Below are 16849 nucleotides of genomic sequence, written 5' to 3'. Positions count from 1 at the left end.
CGCGACGTAGCCCCGCCCTCCCCGGCCCCGTTGCGGCGGGAGAGGAACAGAAAGCGGCGCGGTTTGAAGGGCGTTAATTAACGTCATTTAACGGCTGTTGAACGGCAGCAGCAGCTGCACACAGTGCCCCGCGCAGCCCCAGCCCTCCCGCAGGCAAACAGGGGTCCGGCCCCGCCGCCTGGCTGGCCCGCAGCAGCGCACGGTCACCGCTTCTGGAGAAACTTCATTTTGCTCCCTACAAAGAGAAAAACAAACAACATTAGGAGTGGAAAAGATGCTCCAGGAGGCATCTGGCTGAGGGAGCTCTTGATCTAAAGATGCAAAAGCTTAAAAATAAAACAATCTTACAAAGTGTTTGGTGTCCCCAGAAGAGGGAAACGCGCACACAAGTGCGCAAGGCAAAGAACGGGCCCTGCTCTCGTGTGCGTGCACTTATTCGTTCAATAGCTACATTTATTTTATTTTTTTAAAATCAACAAAAAGCAAGGATGTCCCTTTACCAAGACTGCGAAGGATTTTATTCATTCCAGTTGGTTCCGTCTCCGGAATACTCTCCAAATACTCCAAGGCACGGATCTCAAAGAGGCCTGAAGAGCAAAAACAAACAAGAAAATCACTCACCTAGATCATCGATAAAGTCTTTTAGCATGTGGCATCTCATATCATTAACAAGGTCACGAAGAGGAAATCATGCACGTAAAGTAAGATGTGGGATTAAGCCCTGAAAGGAGAGATGCAAAAATTCTTTACTTCATAAGATGAATTCTTTGAGTAATTAGAAGGGCATGGAGCTACTACATGTGACAAAATGCCACCAGGATAACTTGCCAGGGCAAAAGGCTTTTTAAGAGTCAAGTTACGTGACATTATACTTTGAAAGTGAGTTTCAAAGGTATCAAACCTCACCTTTGACAGCGTTCTTACGTAGTTCTCGGTCCTGTATGAACCCAGCGAACATCTGCGTCTCCATGAAGCAGTGCAAGAAATGGCGCACGCTGCGCGACGCGTGAGATTTACGGAACGGCTCCCGCTGAAACGCCCGCTCCCCTTTCTCTGTGACGTTCATGTGCAGGGAGTAGTGCCCAACCACCTCCACAAAGAACTGCACAAAAGCTTCGGAGACCAGGGAGTTGAGAGGAATGTCACCTGCAGAGAGGACAACAGAGGAGAAATTTCCCTCCGCGCTCATCGCTTCAGACACTCCGCTTCTGAAGGAGGAGCAGCGGTCACTTTCCAGGCTGGTTGGCTCAGACTGTGACATTTCTGATGATGTCAAAGAAGCCACAGCTCAAATATTAAGATTTCTCTCCCATGCCAACTTTCTGCTGCAGCTGAGACACATTTCATTCTAAAGCTTTTCTAGCAGTTAAAGCATTCGGAAATTCTTTTCCCATCAAACATCTAGAGTCTAATAAACTGTAAGCACATGTTGTTTAATCTAAGTTTAATTCTAAGTTTAATTCTGTTAACATCTAAGTTTAATTCTCTTAAGGAATTAGGCAAATTACAAAACACAAACCCACCGGAGGACTTCGTTACTTTTGACGTGCATGGAAATAGATCATCTGTCGATGCCATTCTCTCGGGCTACACAATGCTTTTCAAAATTCTCACTTACTGATCTGTCAGATTATGTACAAAGCTGTCCAGTTTAGAGGGTAATCTGACAGATAATTCTCACTGTTCTCTGTTTAAGAAAAGTGTTCTCTCTGCCACCTCAAAAAATTAAAGAAAACTCAAAGCAAGGGAACTGATGAGCTCTGCACATACCGACTGTGAAAAGAGGAACAATTGTTAGGACACCAAACTTCTTTCTAACACATTCACGAGAAAGATGTTCTCAGTAAGAGCACCGAAAAACAGCTTTCTAAAATGTCACTTATGTTTAGTTCCATTCGCTCATTTTTATATCAACTACACGGAAGCTGCAGGGATTTGCCAACGTGAAAACACTTTTCCACAGAAGTACCTTGTGTGTCGCTCTGCTCATGTGACAAGATTTCGCTTCGTTCTTCCAAGATTTGTACCAGCGCAGCCTGGAGTTTATGAGGCAGGATCTCATCTTCATCTGATACCTGAAGAGAAAAATGGCCATGAAAGCATTTTTGTGCTGTATCTATTATAAACAGAACATTCTCATTGCAAACAGATAGAAATACTCATAGCATGCCCAAAACAGAGGGAAGTTACTCTGGGATTTGGTGTATCTTGGTGGCACCATTTGAGTCACACACACAACTGGCCAACACAGAACAACACGTGCTACATCCACAACACAGACTCGGCTTATTATACCAGAGATAAAACACACCAGAACAACAACAAAAAAATAGGACAAGTCTCAACATTATGGTTAAAAAACCCAGTCTTTTAATACCTTTCTCCAGCTGCAGGCTGCAATGCAAAATAGAACAGTGAGGCAAGGAAATGGAGATGCAAACATCCTCCTGAACTAGTAATAAATACTCCACCTACTTGTGAGGTGATATAGAAGCACATTAGGTAAAGTTCAGCAAAGATTTGTGAGCCTGTTCCCTTCTCTCTTGATCAAAAAGGAACGTGAGATATTTCTTCCGCCACTGGAGTCAACACATGCGTACCAGCTTTTGCCGATTTCTTGCTTTAATTTCATTCCATTGATGCTTTTTCTGGACATATAACCATGAGTAACTGGTACTGTTGTTTCACTCACCTCTTGCAAGAACTTGTCAGCACAAAGATCAACAATCAGAACCTGGGGAAAGATGTACAAAACATCCTCTTACAACCACATATGTTGATATACAGAAAAAAAAAGCCTTTTTTTTTTCCTTTTTTAATACATCTCCAGTGCCAGGGGATGTCACATATGAAACACACTTCTGCGTAAGTGCAGCCTTAAACAGAATCCAAAGGGATTACTGCAGAGACATCAGCCTCATACCACTGATACTCTCCATCTACCGTGCTTCACCCAATTCTCACCTCTTCGATGGGCAGGTCCTGGAGCTGCGGTAACGAGCAGGAGAGAATGCCAATTAAGAATGGGGTCGGAGAGCACACAATATCAATCATGGAAGCTGGCAGGACTGGTATGTAGGTGTGTTGCCAAGTGAAGGGATAAAGCGTTGCAACCGCGGCATGGCCACATTTAGACAGCGTGCTAGAAAGGCGAGAGAAGCACAGGGTGGATTGTCAGTGTCTCACTCAGGCCTCGGCTGCAGACACAGGTTAGAAATGCTCAGGGAAAACGTAATTCACGTATGTTCTTTATGCATCAGCAGAAGCTCCATGCGTCCACTTTTTAAGTCAGTTGTGGGGAGCTACAAATAGCAACAACCCAGACTAAAGAGGTAAAGGAAACGTTCCCTTAACTCCTCTTGGCTAAATAGCATACTTGAAATTCTAAACATGCACATATTTTGTGGAAAGTCTGCCAAAAAGCTTTTAAATGTAACTGTTTACAAAAAGTTAGACAAGCTTGCACATGAAACAGGCCCAAACACAGAAGAAAAAATAGCATCCCTCAGAAAGAACTAGTCGCTCAGACTCATTTTTTACCTTAAATTGTCAGCAACAAAGATCACCCTCCTTTCCAGCAGGAGAGAGGCAAAGACACGAATCATGTGGGAGACGCTGAGACACTTAAAGAGGCATTCGAAGTCAACATGTTCGAGTCGAGAATCCAAGGGCCGGCAGAGTTCCATCACCTGAGACGCAAGAGGAATTGCTGCTCAAGAAGGGGAACCCCAGCCCGGGCAGGGGGTGCAGAGCACCGCACAGGGCTTCTGAGCAGCAATTCCTTATTAGAAAAAGCAGAGAATCACTTCTACGGTAGGGGATTCAACAGGAAGCCAGTTTGTGCAATAAACTCCTTCAGACTTTGGGGCATTATCTTCAGACTAATCATTTATAGGCAGCATCACTGCAGTGCGGTTTGCAAAGCACCACTGTGGCCCAGAGACACCATCGGCGCAGGAAAGCCGGTCCCCATCGCTCTTACCTCATTTCCCGCTCCCGGCAAGAAACTCCTCACGGTAATGGTGCGTCCAGGCGCGGGGAAAGGCGCCTCCATCACGCTGCGCATGAACGGGTGCACTAGGGCTGGGGAGATCTCTCGCCTCTTCTCCACTTCGTCTAAAATCTGCAAGAAAACACATTGAACGTTGGTTCAGTGCCTGCTGGTGAGCCGGGGGAGACGCGAGCCCACAGCGACACGTGAGGGCTCTGCTCGCAGCCCTCTCCCCCTCAGTGTGAAAGCTCCTTTCAAATATCTCAATAATTCAATGGGAATAGACAGCTGTGAGCACAACTCCCCGTTCTCAAGTACAGTCTCCTGCTACTGCAAGGAAATGTCTTGTATGAGGTAACCAAGTTCCCATAACTAGTTGGAGGAGAAAGAAGAGCAACAACCCCATCCTCCTCCCCAAGAAAGCTTTCTGAAGCACTGTTCTAGAGACCCTGTGCTCCAATGATTAGAAATCAGCTTTCTTCATAAGCTTGCCCCTGTATTCTTCTGCAATACTTGCCCCTTAGCTGCAGTAACTTTCCCCAGTCTTTATCCCTTTATCTCCTCACGGTGCTACAAAAAACAAGCTGAGATCTTTCCACCCTCTGCCCTTAAACTGATCTTCCATTTCCAAGTCACGGAAGAAGAGCGTGAAGTGGCATCATCAGTAATATCAGGTACTAGAAGCCACTTCGTGACAACAATTTTATGCAGTGATAGTCGTCTGTGTATTGTCTGACAAGTTGCAGCACTGATATAATTTTATTTGCCCTGTCAAAGCAAAGGCAGCAAGGAAGCACCACTCTGCTGGGGTGAATGACAAAAGCTACGCAATTCTAGACTGGACAAAAGCATCCAGTTGCTTTCTGGAGGTTGCAGGTTGTCAGACTCAAGTCGGATAAGAAGTAACACGCTCTCCCCACTTCACCTTGGAGAAGAGGTTGAAGCAGCCCAGGCGGCTGACGATGCAGTACACCTCGGGAAGGCGCTTCCCTTTCCCTTCTGGCTGAAAGGCAACGGGAACAGTTACGCAGAGAACAGGGATGCAATAAAGAACCCAGCACCTACACGGTAGCTGATCCACACAATTCCTTCCCTCTATATTTCTGACTTAAGAGTCACGACGAATAAGCAGTTCCAGGAGCTGTTTCTCACCCCCGCAGCCCTTTTCACCATATTGCTGGACATCCTCGTGCTCTTCTACATCCAACAGGCTGCGAACCTCAGCAGCAGCACAGCGGCTACATAACCCACATGGGAAATTACTGCTGATACGCATCCTGTGCTTGACTGTGCATTTCTCAATGCATTCTTTACACTCCACTCAATACACACATGCTTACCAGGAGCTTCTTGCAGTACCCAAACCAGCGGCTGCCATCCTCACCCGTCAACACAAAAGAAAACGTTTCACTGGGGGAGCAAAGAACAGTCAGGGTTAAACTCACTGTGCAGCTCAGAGAAGAGACCGACAAACAAAGCACACAAGCTACAAGCCATTCTCTTTCTGGTCCTGCTGCGGTCAGCAAGCGACTTCAGGCTCTATTCTCTGTAAAACCTGGACTCTCACTGAGCTGCTACAGCTCATTTCCCTCTCAGCTGCGTTTCCATTCTGCCAGGGAGCAACAGAAGCACCCGCCAGCCCCAGGGCTTGGCCTGGAACAGATGTGACAAACTTCCTTCTGATAGGAAAGACGGTGCTTGGGCAGAAGCAGCACTTGTGAGTCCACCTCTGTATCTCATCTTTCCCTCCACAGGGTCAGGGACTCAGCCTTTCCCATATTTCCTTGCTCTGGCTGCAGTTCCCTGGCACGTACCTGAGCTTTCAGTATTGCCCATTTCGGGCAAGAGTGCTCAAAAACAAGTCTTTACCTTTTTAGGTCTGACGCAGGAAACCAGTCTTTGGGATCTGGGAAGCAGAATTTGGGAATGACCTTTAGCCTCTCTTCAGTATCCTTGGACTGTCGGAAGGGATGTTCAGGCTGGAGGGGTAACACGTGCATTTAAAGTCACTGAAGTGTGACACACAGTTGCAGAATTTATTAATAAAACAACGGGAGACAGTATCTTCCTGGCACTTCCAAATGCTGAACCACCAGATACTTCTAGTTCCAACAAGACAGTAAACTCATTATCAAGAAAGATGCTCAGCCCAGTGCTATACATTAAGTCTGTAACAGAGCAAGCTGCTTTATATTCCAAGCCTGTATCCTAATCAGTGGGCCAGCTTTACTAGTACAGTTTAGGAAGGGACACACTGCGAGAGGAAATAAACAGCCACTGAGTGTGTTTTGTGGACAGGTTTCCATGCAGCTCGTACCTTGCTGGGAAACTGCTGTATGACCTGTGGTGTGTACGTCCTGTCGGATGCCTTCTTGTGCAGTGACACCACCACAAACAGCTCGAACAGCCGCTGCTCCTGGAGCTCTATCAAATCCCTCTCCAAAGTCTGGTAGTGCGGGTTCCTCTTGCAGGTTGACTGTAGCAGGCACCTGTGTCGACCTGAGTCATCGAATCACGGAATGGTTCGGGTTGGAGGGACCGTCCCAGCTCCCCCATCCCACCCCTGCCATGAGCAGGGACATCTTCACCAGCTCAGGTTGCTCAGAGCCCCGTCCAGCCTGGCCTGGGATGTCTCCAGGGATGGTTCATCCACCACCTCTCTGGCCAACCTGGGCCAGGCTCTCACCACCCTCAGGGCAACAATTTCTTCCTCGTGTCCAGCCTGAATCCTCCTTCTTTAAACACCATCACCCCTTGTCCCATCACAACAGCCCCTGATAAAATGTCTGTCCCCATCTTCCTTATCGGCCTCTTTTAAGCACAGAAAGGCCGCAATAAGGTCTCCCCCAAGCTTCTCTTCTGCAGCTGAACACCCCAACTCCCTCAGCCTGTCCTCCCAGGACAGGAACAAATCCAGAACTAGCCTGTAGCTCTCACTGCCACACACCAACAGGTCACAGAGGACTCGTCAGCACCTTTAGACACCTGCAGCACCCTACGGGACCCGGACCCCTGCGCCAGCTCCTCAAGCACAGAGCTGTTCTGGCCAGGGGAGCTCTGCAAACCCCTCCTGACCCACAGCGAGCACCGTCCTGCTGTCCTGACCTTCCTTCCACATGTCTCAGAGCGACATATCGTGGTGAGCGCGAGGGACACCCAGCTGTGAGAAGCCCAGCTCCACCAGTTTGGGCATCGCAGAGAGGCAGAGCCGCTTCCCTGGCCAAAAAACCTCCAGGCTGGGATGTCCTGACAGGCAGCACAGGCTCACAAGCACGGGCACAGCACTCTGATGTAAGAAATTCCTGAGGCCCAGGCACCGTGACACATTTGGTACACTTTGGAAACAACTCGTAAATCAGGCGGTGACTCAATCACTGGATTTCTGCAGGGACTCTTCACTCTCCATTACCCTCAACATCAAAAAGCAGAACTATTCACTCCAAGTTAAAGCCTTCTGTATGCTTCCCCCCAAATAAATGAACATTAAAGCAATTCTGTTGCTCCTTTTCACTAGCTGCTTGCTTAGAGACGTGCCAGAGTCACCCACCATTCAAACCTCACCAGCACAGAAACCCACACCCCTTCGGTCCTTCCCACACCAACTAAAACCAAGTGGGTATTTCAAGGCTGTAGTTTGGCCCGATGATAAAACTCAGGACTGTGGAACCAGACAAATAACCAAGTGATTTCTCCCCAGAGGAAAGGGCATTTCACAATATTATACATTTAAAACAGAACCAAGAGAAAGAAGTAGGGGGAAAATAACCTCAAGTGTTCACAGCAAAGGTGACCCAGGGACAACATCATGCAAGACATATTTTAGATAAGTGTGACTCTACCAACCCCAAAATGAATCTACTCCAAGCAACTGGAAGATTAATGGCATTAAACCCCAAGGGCTCAGGAGAAGTGGCAGAAACAGAGGCTGATTTGTCACAGCAACAGCTCCCAGCCTCGGCAATGCTGCCTCTCAGATGTTCCCTTTCTCTCTCTCTCGACAGAGGCCACAACTACTCAGTGTTTATCCCCCCAGAGCCTCAGCAAACGTGTGGTGCTGTGGGGACAAGACCAGCCCCTGTGATTCACTCACTTTTTGGCTGATTTTCCGTATCACTCTCATTCCCGCTGGTTTCACCTGAAACACACATAGTTTTCACTGATTAGCCATGCAGAAGGAAGATGGGCAACACCCAAAGTTGGGCAAGAGACAGAACTACAGACTCGTCAGACCAACGTCACCCAGGGCTGCCCATCTATCCTGCTCGAAACATCAGCAAAGAGCAGCCGGTACTGGCAAACACGCTACAACAGTAAATTTCAAAAAGCAGAGTTGCTATTAAATCACTTTTTTCCAGCAAACCACCTGTAGGTCAGCTGAACACAGGCCAAGAACAGAAACCAGGCGGTTATTTGATGCTGCTGTAAGTTAACAGAGTTGCTGAGCAGAATATACTGTAAATAAAGACCATACCACAGCTACAAAAAAAATCAGAAGTACATAAGAATATCACTTTAGAGGCACAAAAGCGACGAGCGGAGTAGTCAGAGGTGGTTCTCGTGCCAAGTGGTTTTGCGGGGTGTTTTTTGAAAAAGCTCTTTTAACCAGTAGCGCAGCTCTTCAGGCTCAGATCACAGCGGAACCTTCCACGTGTGACAGCGTTAGACTGGGCTTAGGCAGCGTTCCCCACCCTAGCGGGGCTGCAATAGAGAAGGGAGCTGGAAACCTCTCTACCTTTCACTGGAGGCGCTTCTCTCCCAGCAGCACTGAGCAACTTCACCCTCTTCTTTCCCCGCTTAGAATCAAAGATCTCCTGGATTTTTAGCACCAGCTGAAATGCAAAGCAGAAGCAGAGGTTAATGTGGTCGAGAAAAGGCTCCAGATGCCACCAGAATTTCTGCTGTGAGAGAGATTATCATTAGCACCACTCAAAACTGACACCAAACTGCGCAAGCGTTCTGGAAGTGATCACACTTTGCTTACCAAACAGACGCAGAACAGCAAAGTGTCCGGCACCAGATCTCCGTTTTCTATTACACAGCCCAATGGCAAAGGCACCTGCAAGAATACCTTCTAAACCCTCCACCACAAAGGACTCTGACTCTGCATGCTCTCAAGCATTCCAGTTCTTTCCAAGCCCAGATAAAGCAGAGCTCTCTCAGTGTAGCTTGGGCTTTGGTTTTTGTTTGTTCTGGTTTTTTAAGTTTTATGCTGTAGCTGGACGTCAGACAGCTGGAATTTCCCCAAAGCACCATGTCAGGCGCAGAACTAAGCTGCTCTAAGCGCAGTCCTTGTCTAGGGATAATGTGCTTTCATTTTGCACAGGTGAAGAAAGACGGTGGGACAGAATAACTGTTCTGTGCTGCAGCGACACCACAGACCTGGGCAAGTGGAAGAAACACTTTGGAAAAGAAGCCTAGCCCAACGCAGACTAAAGTACCAACGTGAAAGAAGGGTCAGCGTTTCGCCAATTGGAGCTGACGCTGTTAACCTCCCTTCCGCTGGTCACAACAGCCCTGAAACCAAAGTCCTGGTGCTTTCTGTTCCTCCTGTCACAGGCCCCTCAGCTGCCAGGCCCAGGACGCTGCAGGCGGCTCCTGGATCCCGCGCGTCACAGGCGGCGATGGCTCCGTTGGGAAGGATTGACATGAAATGCAGAGAGCAGGTCAAGTTCAATCTTGCCTCAAGAATTCACTAAATGCTCCCACTGAACGCGGGAGGGTGGGGCCCAGCCATTTGTCACCACAAATACTGCATAAAAAGGAACATATTCAGCAAGAGAACCTGTTTTTCAGCTCAAGCCTTTATCCCCAGCTCAGCAGACCTGGCTTATGCGCTTCTCCTTTTTAAGATCTATTTTTCCCAATTTTCTGCATTAGCTGCATGAAGAAACTAGCCCACAGCAGAAAGCGGTGCTGCTCCTGCAAAATCTGCCTTCTTTCCCCTCTCCCACCCAGCCTGACCTAGAGGATTTCCATTTCTGCTCCCATTTTTGTACAGCTGAGTCACCAGTGCAAGACACTGGGTGTGTTTAAGGCATCCATGTGTTTCTTGAGCAATAAGTAAGATTTTTCTTCTTACACTCCAATCTCTCGAGCAATCTTGGCTCAATTCCTTGGGAGCAAAAAGAGTCAAGTGTGCTTCCTGCATGCAAATTGTTACCAGATTTTTGGAACAGGTTTGCATTTGAAGAATGTTTTATTTTCCCCCTCCAAATGAAAAATACTCTCCATCACAGCATTTTTATAATCTTGCCATCTCCTTCCTGATTTTCCCGGCCCACAACTTGTTTAAAAGCACACACAGGAGTTGCGTGTTACTCCAAAGTGACGTTTGACAAGCATTGTTCAGCTCATCCCTATAACTGCTCTTCACCTTTAGAAGGCTGTGACCACTTCCAAAGCATTTTGAAGATGCTAGAAAAGGCACAAGAGTTTGAAAAGCCATGTAAGAAGTAACATTTCGTGCTCAAATCTCACCCAGGGCAAGTTCTTCCTCCTGCTGGCAGCCTCTGCTGCTCGGAACAGCTTCCACTCGCTCAGGGTGACAGGCAGGGTTGTGTCCTTCACCATTTTCCCTTGGAAATTTGTCTGGGAGGGCTTTAGCTCAAGAGTCTTGCGACTGAGGAAGGCAGGTTTTGGGGGAGGCTGGAAAACAGAATCAGAAAAGATGCTTAAGTGTGGGATTAAGCTTTGGTCCAAGCTTAGAGTCAATGGGAGCACAAACAATAAACATCCTGCAGCCTCCTGCTCTACCAGGCTCTCCATCCCATCCCATCCCATCCCATCCCATCCCATCCCATCCCATCCCATCCCATCCCATCCCCACCCCACACACTCAAGCATCTCATCAACAGTCCCTTGTTCTTGTTCTTTTGCTCCTTAGCAGCTTAATCCACTGCTGCTGCCGTGGCTGTTCATTGGAATTTACATTAATAACAAACAATAATAAAATAAGGAAAATGGATGATGTAGGAGTGGGCAATGTGGGGCTGGGGAGAGCACAAAACAGGGCCCTTGTGAGGAGGATTCTCTAAACGGGTGACAATTTAATCCCCTCTCCCTACCTTGGGAGCCCCCCTGGTACTCCGGGGGGGTGGGAACTTCCAGACAGACGGGACCTTCCACAGGGGTAGGGGCAGCGCCCCGATATCTTCATAGGGGTTCTCTCTTGCGGGACCTAAAAAAGGGTTGGATGGGAGATTCAGAAAAAGAGACAAAGTCCTGCGTTCTCGCGAGGGACGCAAGCAGGGAGAGCGTGCGGTTGTTTGCCAAGCTTTAACAGGGTCTGAGAGAGATCTGTTCTAACACGGATTAGGTTTCCACGACTCAAAGTTCCTTCTAACCCACAAGCATCAACGTGGCAAACTGTACAGACTCAGCAAAGCAAACCAATTCCACCGCGGCAGAGGAAGCGGCCCTATGGCAGAGCAGCTGATTTCGTCAGCGTTCACACTGATCTCTGTGCAGCACTCGAGCAAAGTAGTGAAGAGCTAATAAAGAAATCAGTTTAGTGCAGGCCGGTTCTAGCAACCCCTCCATGACATCCGAGATCAAGCTGTTGCCATGCAGACAGTTACAAGGAACTCCAGACCTCAAAAGTCACAGATCTGGAAAGGGTCTCAATGCATTCTCATCTTCCTTCCTCCCTCCCAGCAAATTTGCTACCCTTAAATAAAGTGAGTGCATTCCCCAGAAGCACAGGCACATACAGATAATGTCCTCGTAGATGTTGTCTTCTGACTGTGTGTAGACGAGCCTGGATCCTGCAGTGCCATTTGCCTCTTCTTGGAGTCTGTGGGACTTAGTGGTTGCCATCTGGTTGCGGAAGCCCTGGATGTCCTCAAACTCAAAAGATTTCCTAGAGGAAAACCAGCGTAACTTCTTCTAAAGGCACCTGCATGTACCAGCGATTTGCTGTCTCCAGTCCACACAGAGTCTGCTCCTCCCTGGGGCCACCGAGCACACGGATGCTCCAGTCTGAACGCTCTCATTTCCACGTGTCGCGGTTTAACCCCAGCCAGCAGCTCAGCCCCACGCAGCCGCTCGCTCACTCCCCCCTCGCAGGACGGGGGAGAGAAGCGGAAGGGTAGAAGTGAGAAAACACGTGCGCCAAGATAAAGACAGTTGAACGGGAAAAGCAAAAGCTGCACAGGCAAGCAAAGCAAGTAGGGGATTCATTCACTCCTTCCCATCACAGGCAGGTGTTCGGCCATCGCCAGGGCAGCGGGCTCCACCACACGCAGCGGTGATTTGGGAAGACAAACGCCGTAACTCCGAACGTCCCCTCCCTTCCTTTTTCTTCCCCCAGTTTTTATTGCTGACCGCTTAGCCCATCATTATAAAATCTGGTTTGTTGCCGCATGCTTTGCCGCTGTGAAGCCTCCGACTTCAAGCAACGAGAGAATCTGTCACGCACAAGAAAGCCAGAACATTTAGCAACCGCACTGCCCCAAGGAGAAAGCTATTCTGTAGTCCACAAATTGCAGCGGAGCACAAGCCCAGGGCAAGCAGCAAGCAGCACTATCCCTGGGGCCAGCGTATGGTCACTGAACTCTGGTTTAACATCCATTTGGAGCTCTGAGCCTTCTTTGCATGATTATCAGCAGCAAAAGCAGCGTGCACACAATGCTGGAAAGGGGACACTTTCATCCAGAAATATCCTCTCCCCATCAAACACATCATCAGTACTAGTGCCTCCTCAAGGATATCACAGCGAGCAAGCTGTTTCAACCCATCTAGAAACTGATTTAAGGAAACATGTTTCAGACACGAGAGATGAACCAAGGTACCTCTGGGCTCTCCCTCTGATCCTCCTGCTGGCTATTCTCGTCTCAGGATTGTTGGAGGATGACGCCGAGTCTCCTCTGTGCTGCTTTTGCAGGGGAGCTTCCCTGGTAGCAGCGGCATCGCTGCCGCTACCGGCGGCCTTTTCTGCAAGATAGCGGAAAGTCCTGCGGGGCTTGGGCGGTGGGACAGCAGCCGGCTCCTCCTCCTGCCCCTCAGCCTCACAGTAAATGTTTCTCGAGCTCCTCTCTGCCCTGCAGAGAGCATCCACTCCTTTGATTTTAAGTTCTCTTTCCGCAGAGCCACAGATCCCTCGCTGCTTCTGAAGGTCCAAGGGAACCGGTGGGGCTTTCCCAGCCAGAAGGGGATCTACCCTCCTCCACAGCGCCTGTGAGGTATAGAAGTTACCCGGGGGCAGGAAGCCTGCTTGCCATTCTCCTTCGTCCTCCTTCTCCCAGGGCCGGCGCTCACCGCAGTCCCCAGCCTGCACGCAGCTCCGCGCATCTTCCCTGAAATCCAAACCCAGGCTCTTTGGATCTTTGGACGCAGTCCTTCTGCCTTTCTCTGTCCGTTCTGCCTTCCCTTTGGCTAGAACATCACAGCTGGGATCACACTCTACCCCAAAGTCCTTCAGCTGCTGTTTCTCCTTGCTGGAGCACCCCCGTGTCCTCCCCTCCCACTGGGAGATCTTCTGCTTGATGTTGCGGCAGTGGCTCCGGGAAAGGGTCTGCACAGCGGAGCGGGAGAAGCTGCCGTCCAGCGGCCCCGCTGGGTGCATGGCAAGTGCCAAGGCGCTCACAAACCCCTCATCTCATCCAGCTCCACCTGTGTCCTGCGCACATCAAGCCGGCACGAGACTGCAAAGCAACATCCAGAAGTCCCCCGGGTGTTGGCTCTGCGAGGACCGGCTGCTGAACACAACCTGCGGACAAAAGAAACGAAGCGTCAGCCGCGCTCCAGCCACACGCACCACCAGGAGCTCCCAGCTGCTCTCTGGCAATTGCTGAAGAACATTCCTCCCCAAATCACGTGTTGAAGCCTGGCTTGCAGAGCACGCTCCCCACAAAGCCCGTTTCTGTAGCACACATCTGGGAGGGCCAACAAAAGGAAGCGGAGGTCTCACTGGTTTAAAAAAACAAAACAAAACACCCCAACAGGAACAAAACACAGACAGGGATTCCAGAGGTGCAAACTCAAGGAAATTATTTAACGGCACAGGAGCACAGCTCTCGGCCAGCCCCTCTGCTGCATCCTCGTAGCGGTGCCTCCTGATGCTCTGGAGTGCTCAGAGCACCTCGGGCAGCACAGCCAACCCGCTGCAGCACCGCGTCTCTGCCAGAGCCCCCAACGCAGCAGAGACGCAGCAAGATACGAGATACAGCGCCAGCACTACGGAAGGGGAACCACGTCTGCTCCTCCAGCAGCAGCCGGACAGTTGTGGTGACTGGAGAGGAGCCCGACTGTGCAAACAGTCCCATTGCACACCTGCGGCAAAGCCAGAGAACCTCTGCAGAAGGCAAACCAGACTTGCTCCACGTGGGAACACAGGCTGTGGTCAAACAAAGTCTGTGCCCAGGCTCCACCTGACAGATCCAGACAGCTCCCACTGCCCAAAACTGGGTCTGTGTCCTCCAAATCTGCCGTTACGATGCCCAGCTTGTCAAAGCCCGTAAGAATTTGCAGAACCGAGGATGTGAAGCAAATCAAGCTGGAAGGCAGAGGAGCTGAAACCTGCCCGACAAGGGTTTGTGCCCCGTGCACCAGGCTGGGCGTGGGGAGCCCCTGCCGCGGCAGAGACCCGTGTCCTCCACACCACGCCTCATTCCACCGGCTCTGTCCCCGGTGTTCTGATCTGCTCGGCAGAGGCATTTGTGGTGCAATTAACAGCAAATGATTCGGTGATAGCTTAGGCACACACGGCACCAAGCCTCAGCTCTCTGCTGCACTGTCACACCACCTACCAAAGCAGCGTTGGTCGCTGTGGCAGGAAGCTCACTGCTGCCCGTCTGCACAGAGCGCACCGTGGCTTCCCGCAGTCTGGCATCGCTTATCGCGTTGTCCCAGGCAGCTGCCTATAACTCTCCCGCTCAGCAGTGAATGGGCTGAATTCAGACAACCCGGGTGAGCAACTGAACTGGGGATTACAGAATCATTTTGTTGAAAAAGACACTCAAGATGACTGAGTCCAACTGTTCCCCACCCGTGGCACTGCCCCATGTCCTGAGAACCTCATGTCTGTCTGTCCAACCCTCCAGGGATGGTGACTCCACCCCTGCCCTGGGCAGCCTGTTCCAATGCCCCACAGCCCTTTGGGGAAGAAATTGTTCCAAGATCCAACCTCAACCTCCCCTGGCGCAACTTGAGGCCGTTTCCTCTGCTCCTGGCGCTTGTTCCTGGGGAGCAGAGCCCGACCCCCCCGGCTCCAAGCTCCTTTCAGGCAGTTCAGAGATCAGAAGGTCTCCCCTCAGCTCCTGTTCTCCAGCTGAACCCCCCAGGTCCCATCACCCTTGTGCTCCAGCCTCTTACCAGCTCCGTTCCCTTCTCTCAACTCGCTCCAGCACCCCAAGGGCTTTCACTCCATCACCAGCTCTCTGTCCCTAACCAGCATTCTGCCCTGCCCGCCCCACGTTCCTGAGCGCCCAGCACGTCTCCAGAGCAGCGTGGTGAAGCTCCGGCCGAGCTCGCAGCCGGGCTGCCCTGCCAGCGAGGGGCCCCTGCCTTCTCCTATAAATAGGCATCGTTTCCAAAACATCCTGAGCTACGGCAGAGCCATCCTTCCTCAAGCCCTGTCTGCACAGCTCTGATTAGCAGACAGGAAAGCAACTTTCCCCTTTCCTTTGCCATTGCGAGTCTACAGCAACAAGCGCTCGGGTCCGCTCCTGAGGACCTGAGGCAAAGACACGATGGCTCTGATGGGAAAACCCAGGCCAGGAGAGGGGCGAACAGGCTCCTCTTGGCCGGTACAGCCCCAGCCCAGGCACCTCTCCTCCCTGTCAGGTCTCCAGACACTAGAAGCAGAAGTAGCACAGGGACAGGCCCCCAAAGGACCGTGTAGCATGGAGTTTATTCTGTAGCAATGGGTTTATTCTGAGTGGTCGAGGTTGGAAGTGACCTCTGGACATCACCTTGTCCAACCTCCAGCTCCAGCAGGGACACCACAGCAGGTTGGTGTCCAGATGGCTTTGAATATCTCCAAGGATGGAGATGCTACGACCTCCCTGGGCACCCTGTGCCACAGCTTGGGCACCCTCAGGATGAAAAAGTGTTTCCTGACATTCAGAGGGAAGCTCCTGTGTGCCAGTTTGTGCCAGTCCCGTCACCGGCACCACCGGGATGAGGCGCCAGGTCCTCTCTGCACCCCCCTTCAGGCACTTGCGTACGTTGGTAAAACCCCCAGCACCCCCACACCTCCCGAGTCTCCTTCAGACGGCCCGGGCCGGGAGCGCGGCGGCGCGCGGGGCCGGGAGCGCGGCGGCGCGCGGGGCCGGGAGCGCGGCGGCGCGCGGGGCCGGGAGCGCGGCGGCGCGCGGGGCCGGGAGCGCGGCGGCGCGCGGGGCCGGGAGCGCGGCGGCGCGCGGGGCCGGGAGCGCGGCGGCGCGCGGGGCCGGGAGCGCGGCGGCGCGCGGGGCCGGTGACTCACGGCGGCGGCCGGTGGGCTGGAGCGGGCGCCTCCCTCCCCCGGGTCAGCTCCCGCTCGCTCCCTCCGCTCCACGGGAGAAGGACCCGGCCGCTGCTCCCCTGCCCGCCCTTCCCGGCTCACCGGGACGCCCCGGAGCTCCGCGGCCGGCAGGGCTGGCGGAACACGCCGCCGCCGCTTCCTTACCGGCTCCCGGGCTCCGCTGCCGGCAACACCGCGGCCCGGCCGCTTCCGCCGCGTCTAGTCCAGCAGCACCCGGGACTGCGTGGCAGCGACTCCGCGGGAAAGCCTAATGCTCCCCCGGGCCGAGCCGCCCGCTGCTCCCGCACCGCCCGGCCCCGCTTCCCGCCGCGGGAGCCTCACCGTGCCCGGCCCCGCTTCGCAGGACGCTCCCGGCGCGCATCGAGCTACGCCCATTGGCTGGCGCACCCGTCACT

General features: G+C 51.7%; 1 protein-coding gene across 4 annotated transcripts; it reads right to left on the bottom strand.

Annotated features, from left to right (window-relative positions):
• Positions 1 to 13: 13 nt before the first annotated feature.
• On the bottom strand, positions 14 to 16820 carry DENND2C (DENN domain containing 2C). Of its 4 annotated transcripts, none has more exons than XM_082069345.1 (19): positions 16776 to 16820; positions 12781 to 13697; positions 11701 to 11849; positions 11056 to 11168; positions 10469 to 10636; positions 8724 to 8820; positions 8082 to 8126; positions 6309 to 6490; positions 5861 to 5970; positions 5332 to 5401; positions 4917 to 4994; positions 3983 to 4123; positions 3541 to 3689; positions 2965 to 3142; positions 2693 to 2734; positions 1970 to 2075; positions 907 to 1146; positions 501 to 587; positions 14 to 235 (listed from the first exon to the last, which is right to left on the bottom strand). In XM_082069345.1, the coding sequence occupies exons 2-19, from the start codon at positions 13551 to 13553 to the stop codon at positions 204 to 206; spliced, it is 2760 nt and encodes a 919-aa protein (XP_081925471.1). In that variant the 5' UTR covers positions 13554 to 13697; positions 16776 to 16820; the 3' UTR covers positions 14 to 203. The 4 variants fall into 4 exon arrangements, 3 of the variants coding, with proteins under 3 accessions (XP_081925471.1, XP_081925470.1, XP_081925472.1); XM_082069344.1 differs by having other exon boundaries at positions 16599 to 16813; XM_082069346.1 differs by lacking the exons at positions 14 to 235; positions 501 to 587 and adding an exon at positions 2378 to 2394 and having other exon boundaries at positions 929 to 1146; positions 16599 to 16815.
• Positions 16821 to 16849: the final 29 nt, after the last annotated feature.

This window comes from Streptopelia decaocto (genome assembly GCF_964273445.1).
Source record: "Streptopelia decaocto genome assembly, chromosome: 19".
Lineage (NCBI taxonomy): Eukaryota > Metazoa > Chordata > Aves > Columbiformes > Columbidae > Streptopelia > Streptopelia decaocto.
This window is presented reverse-complemented; position numbering and strand designations above follow the sequence as displayed.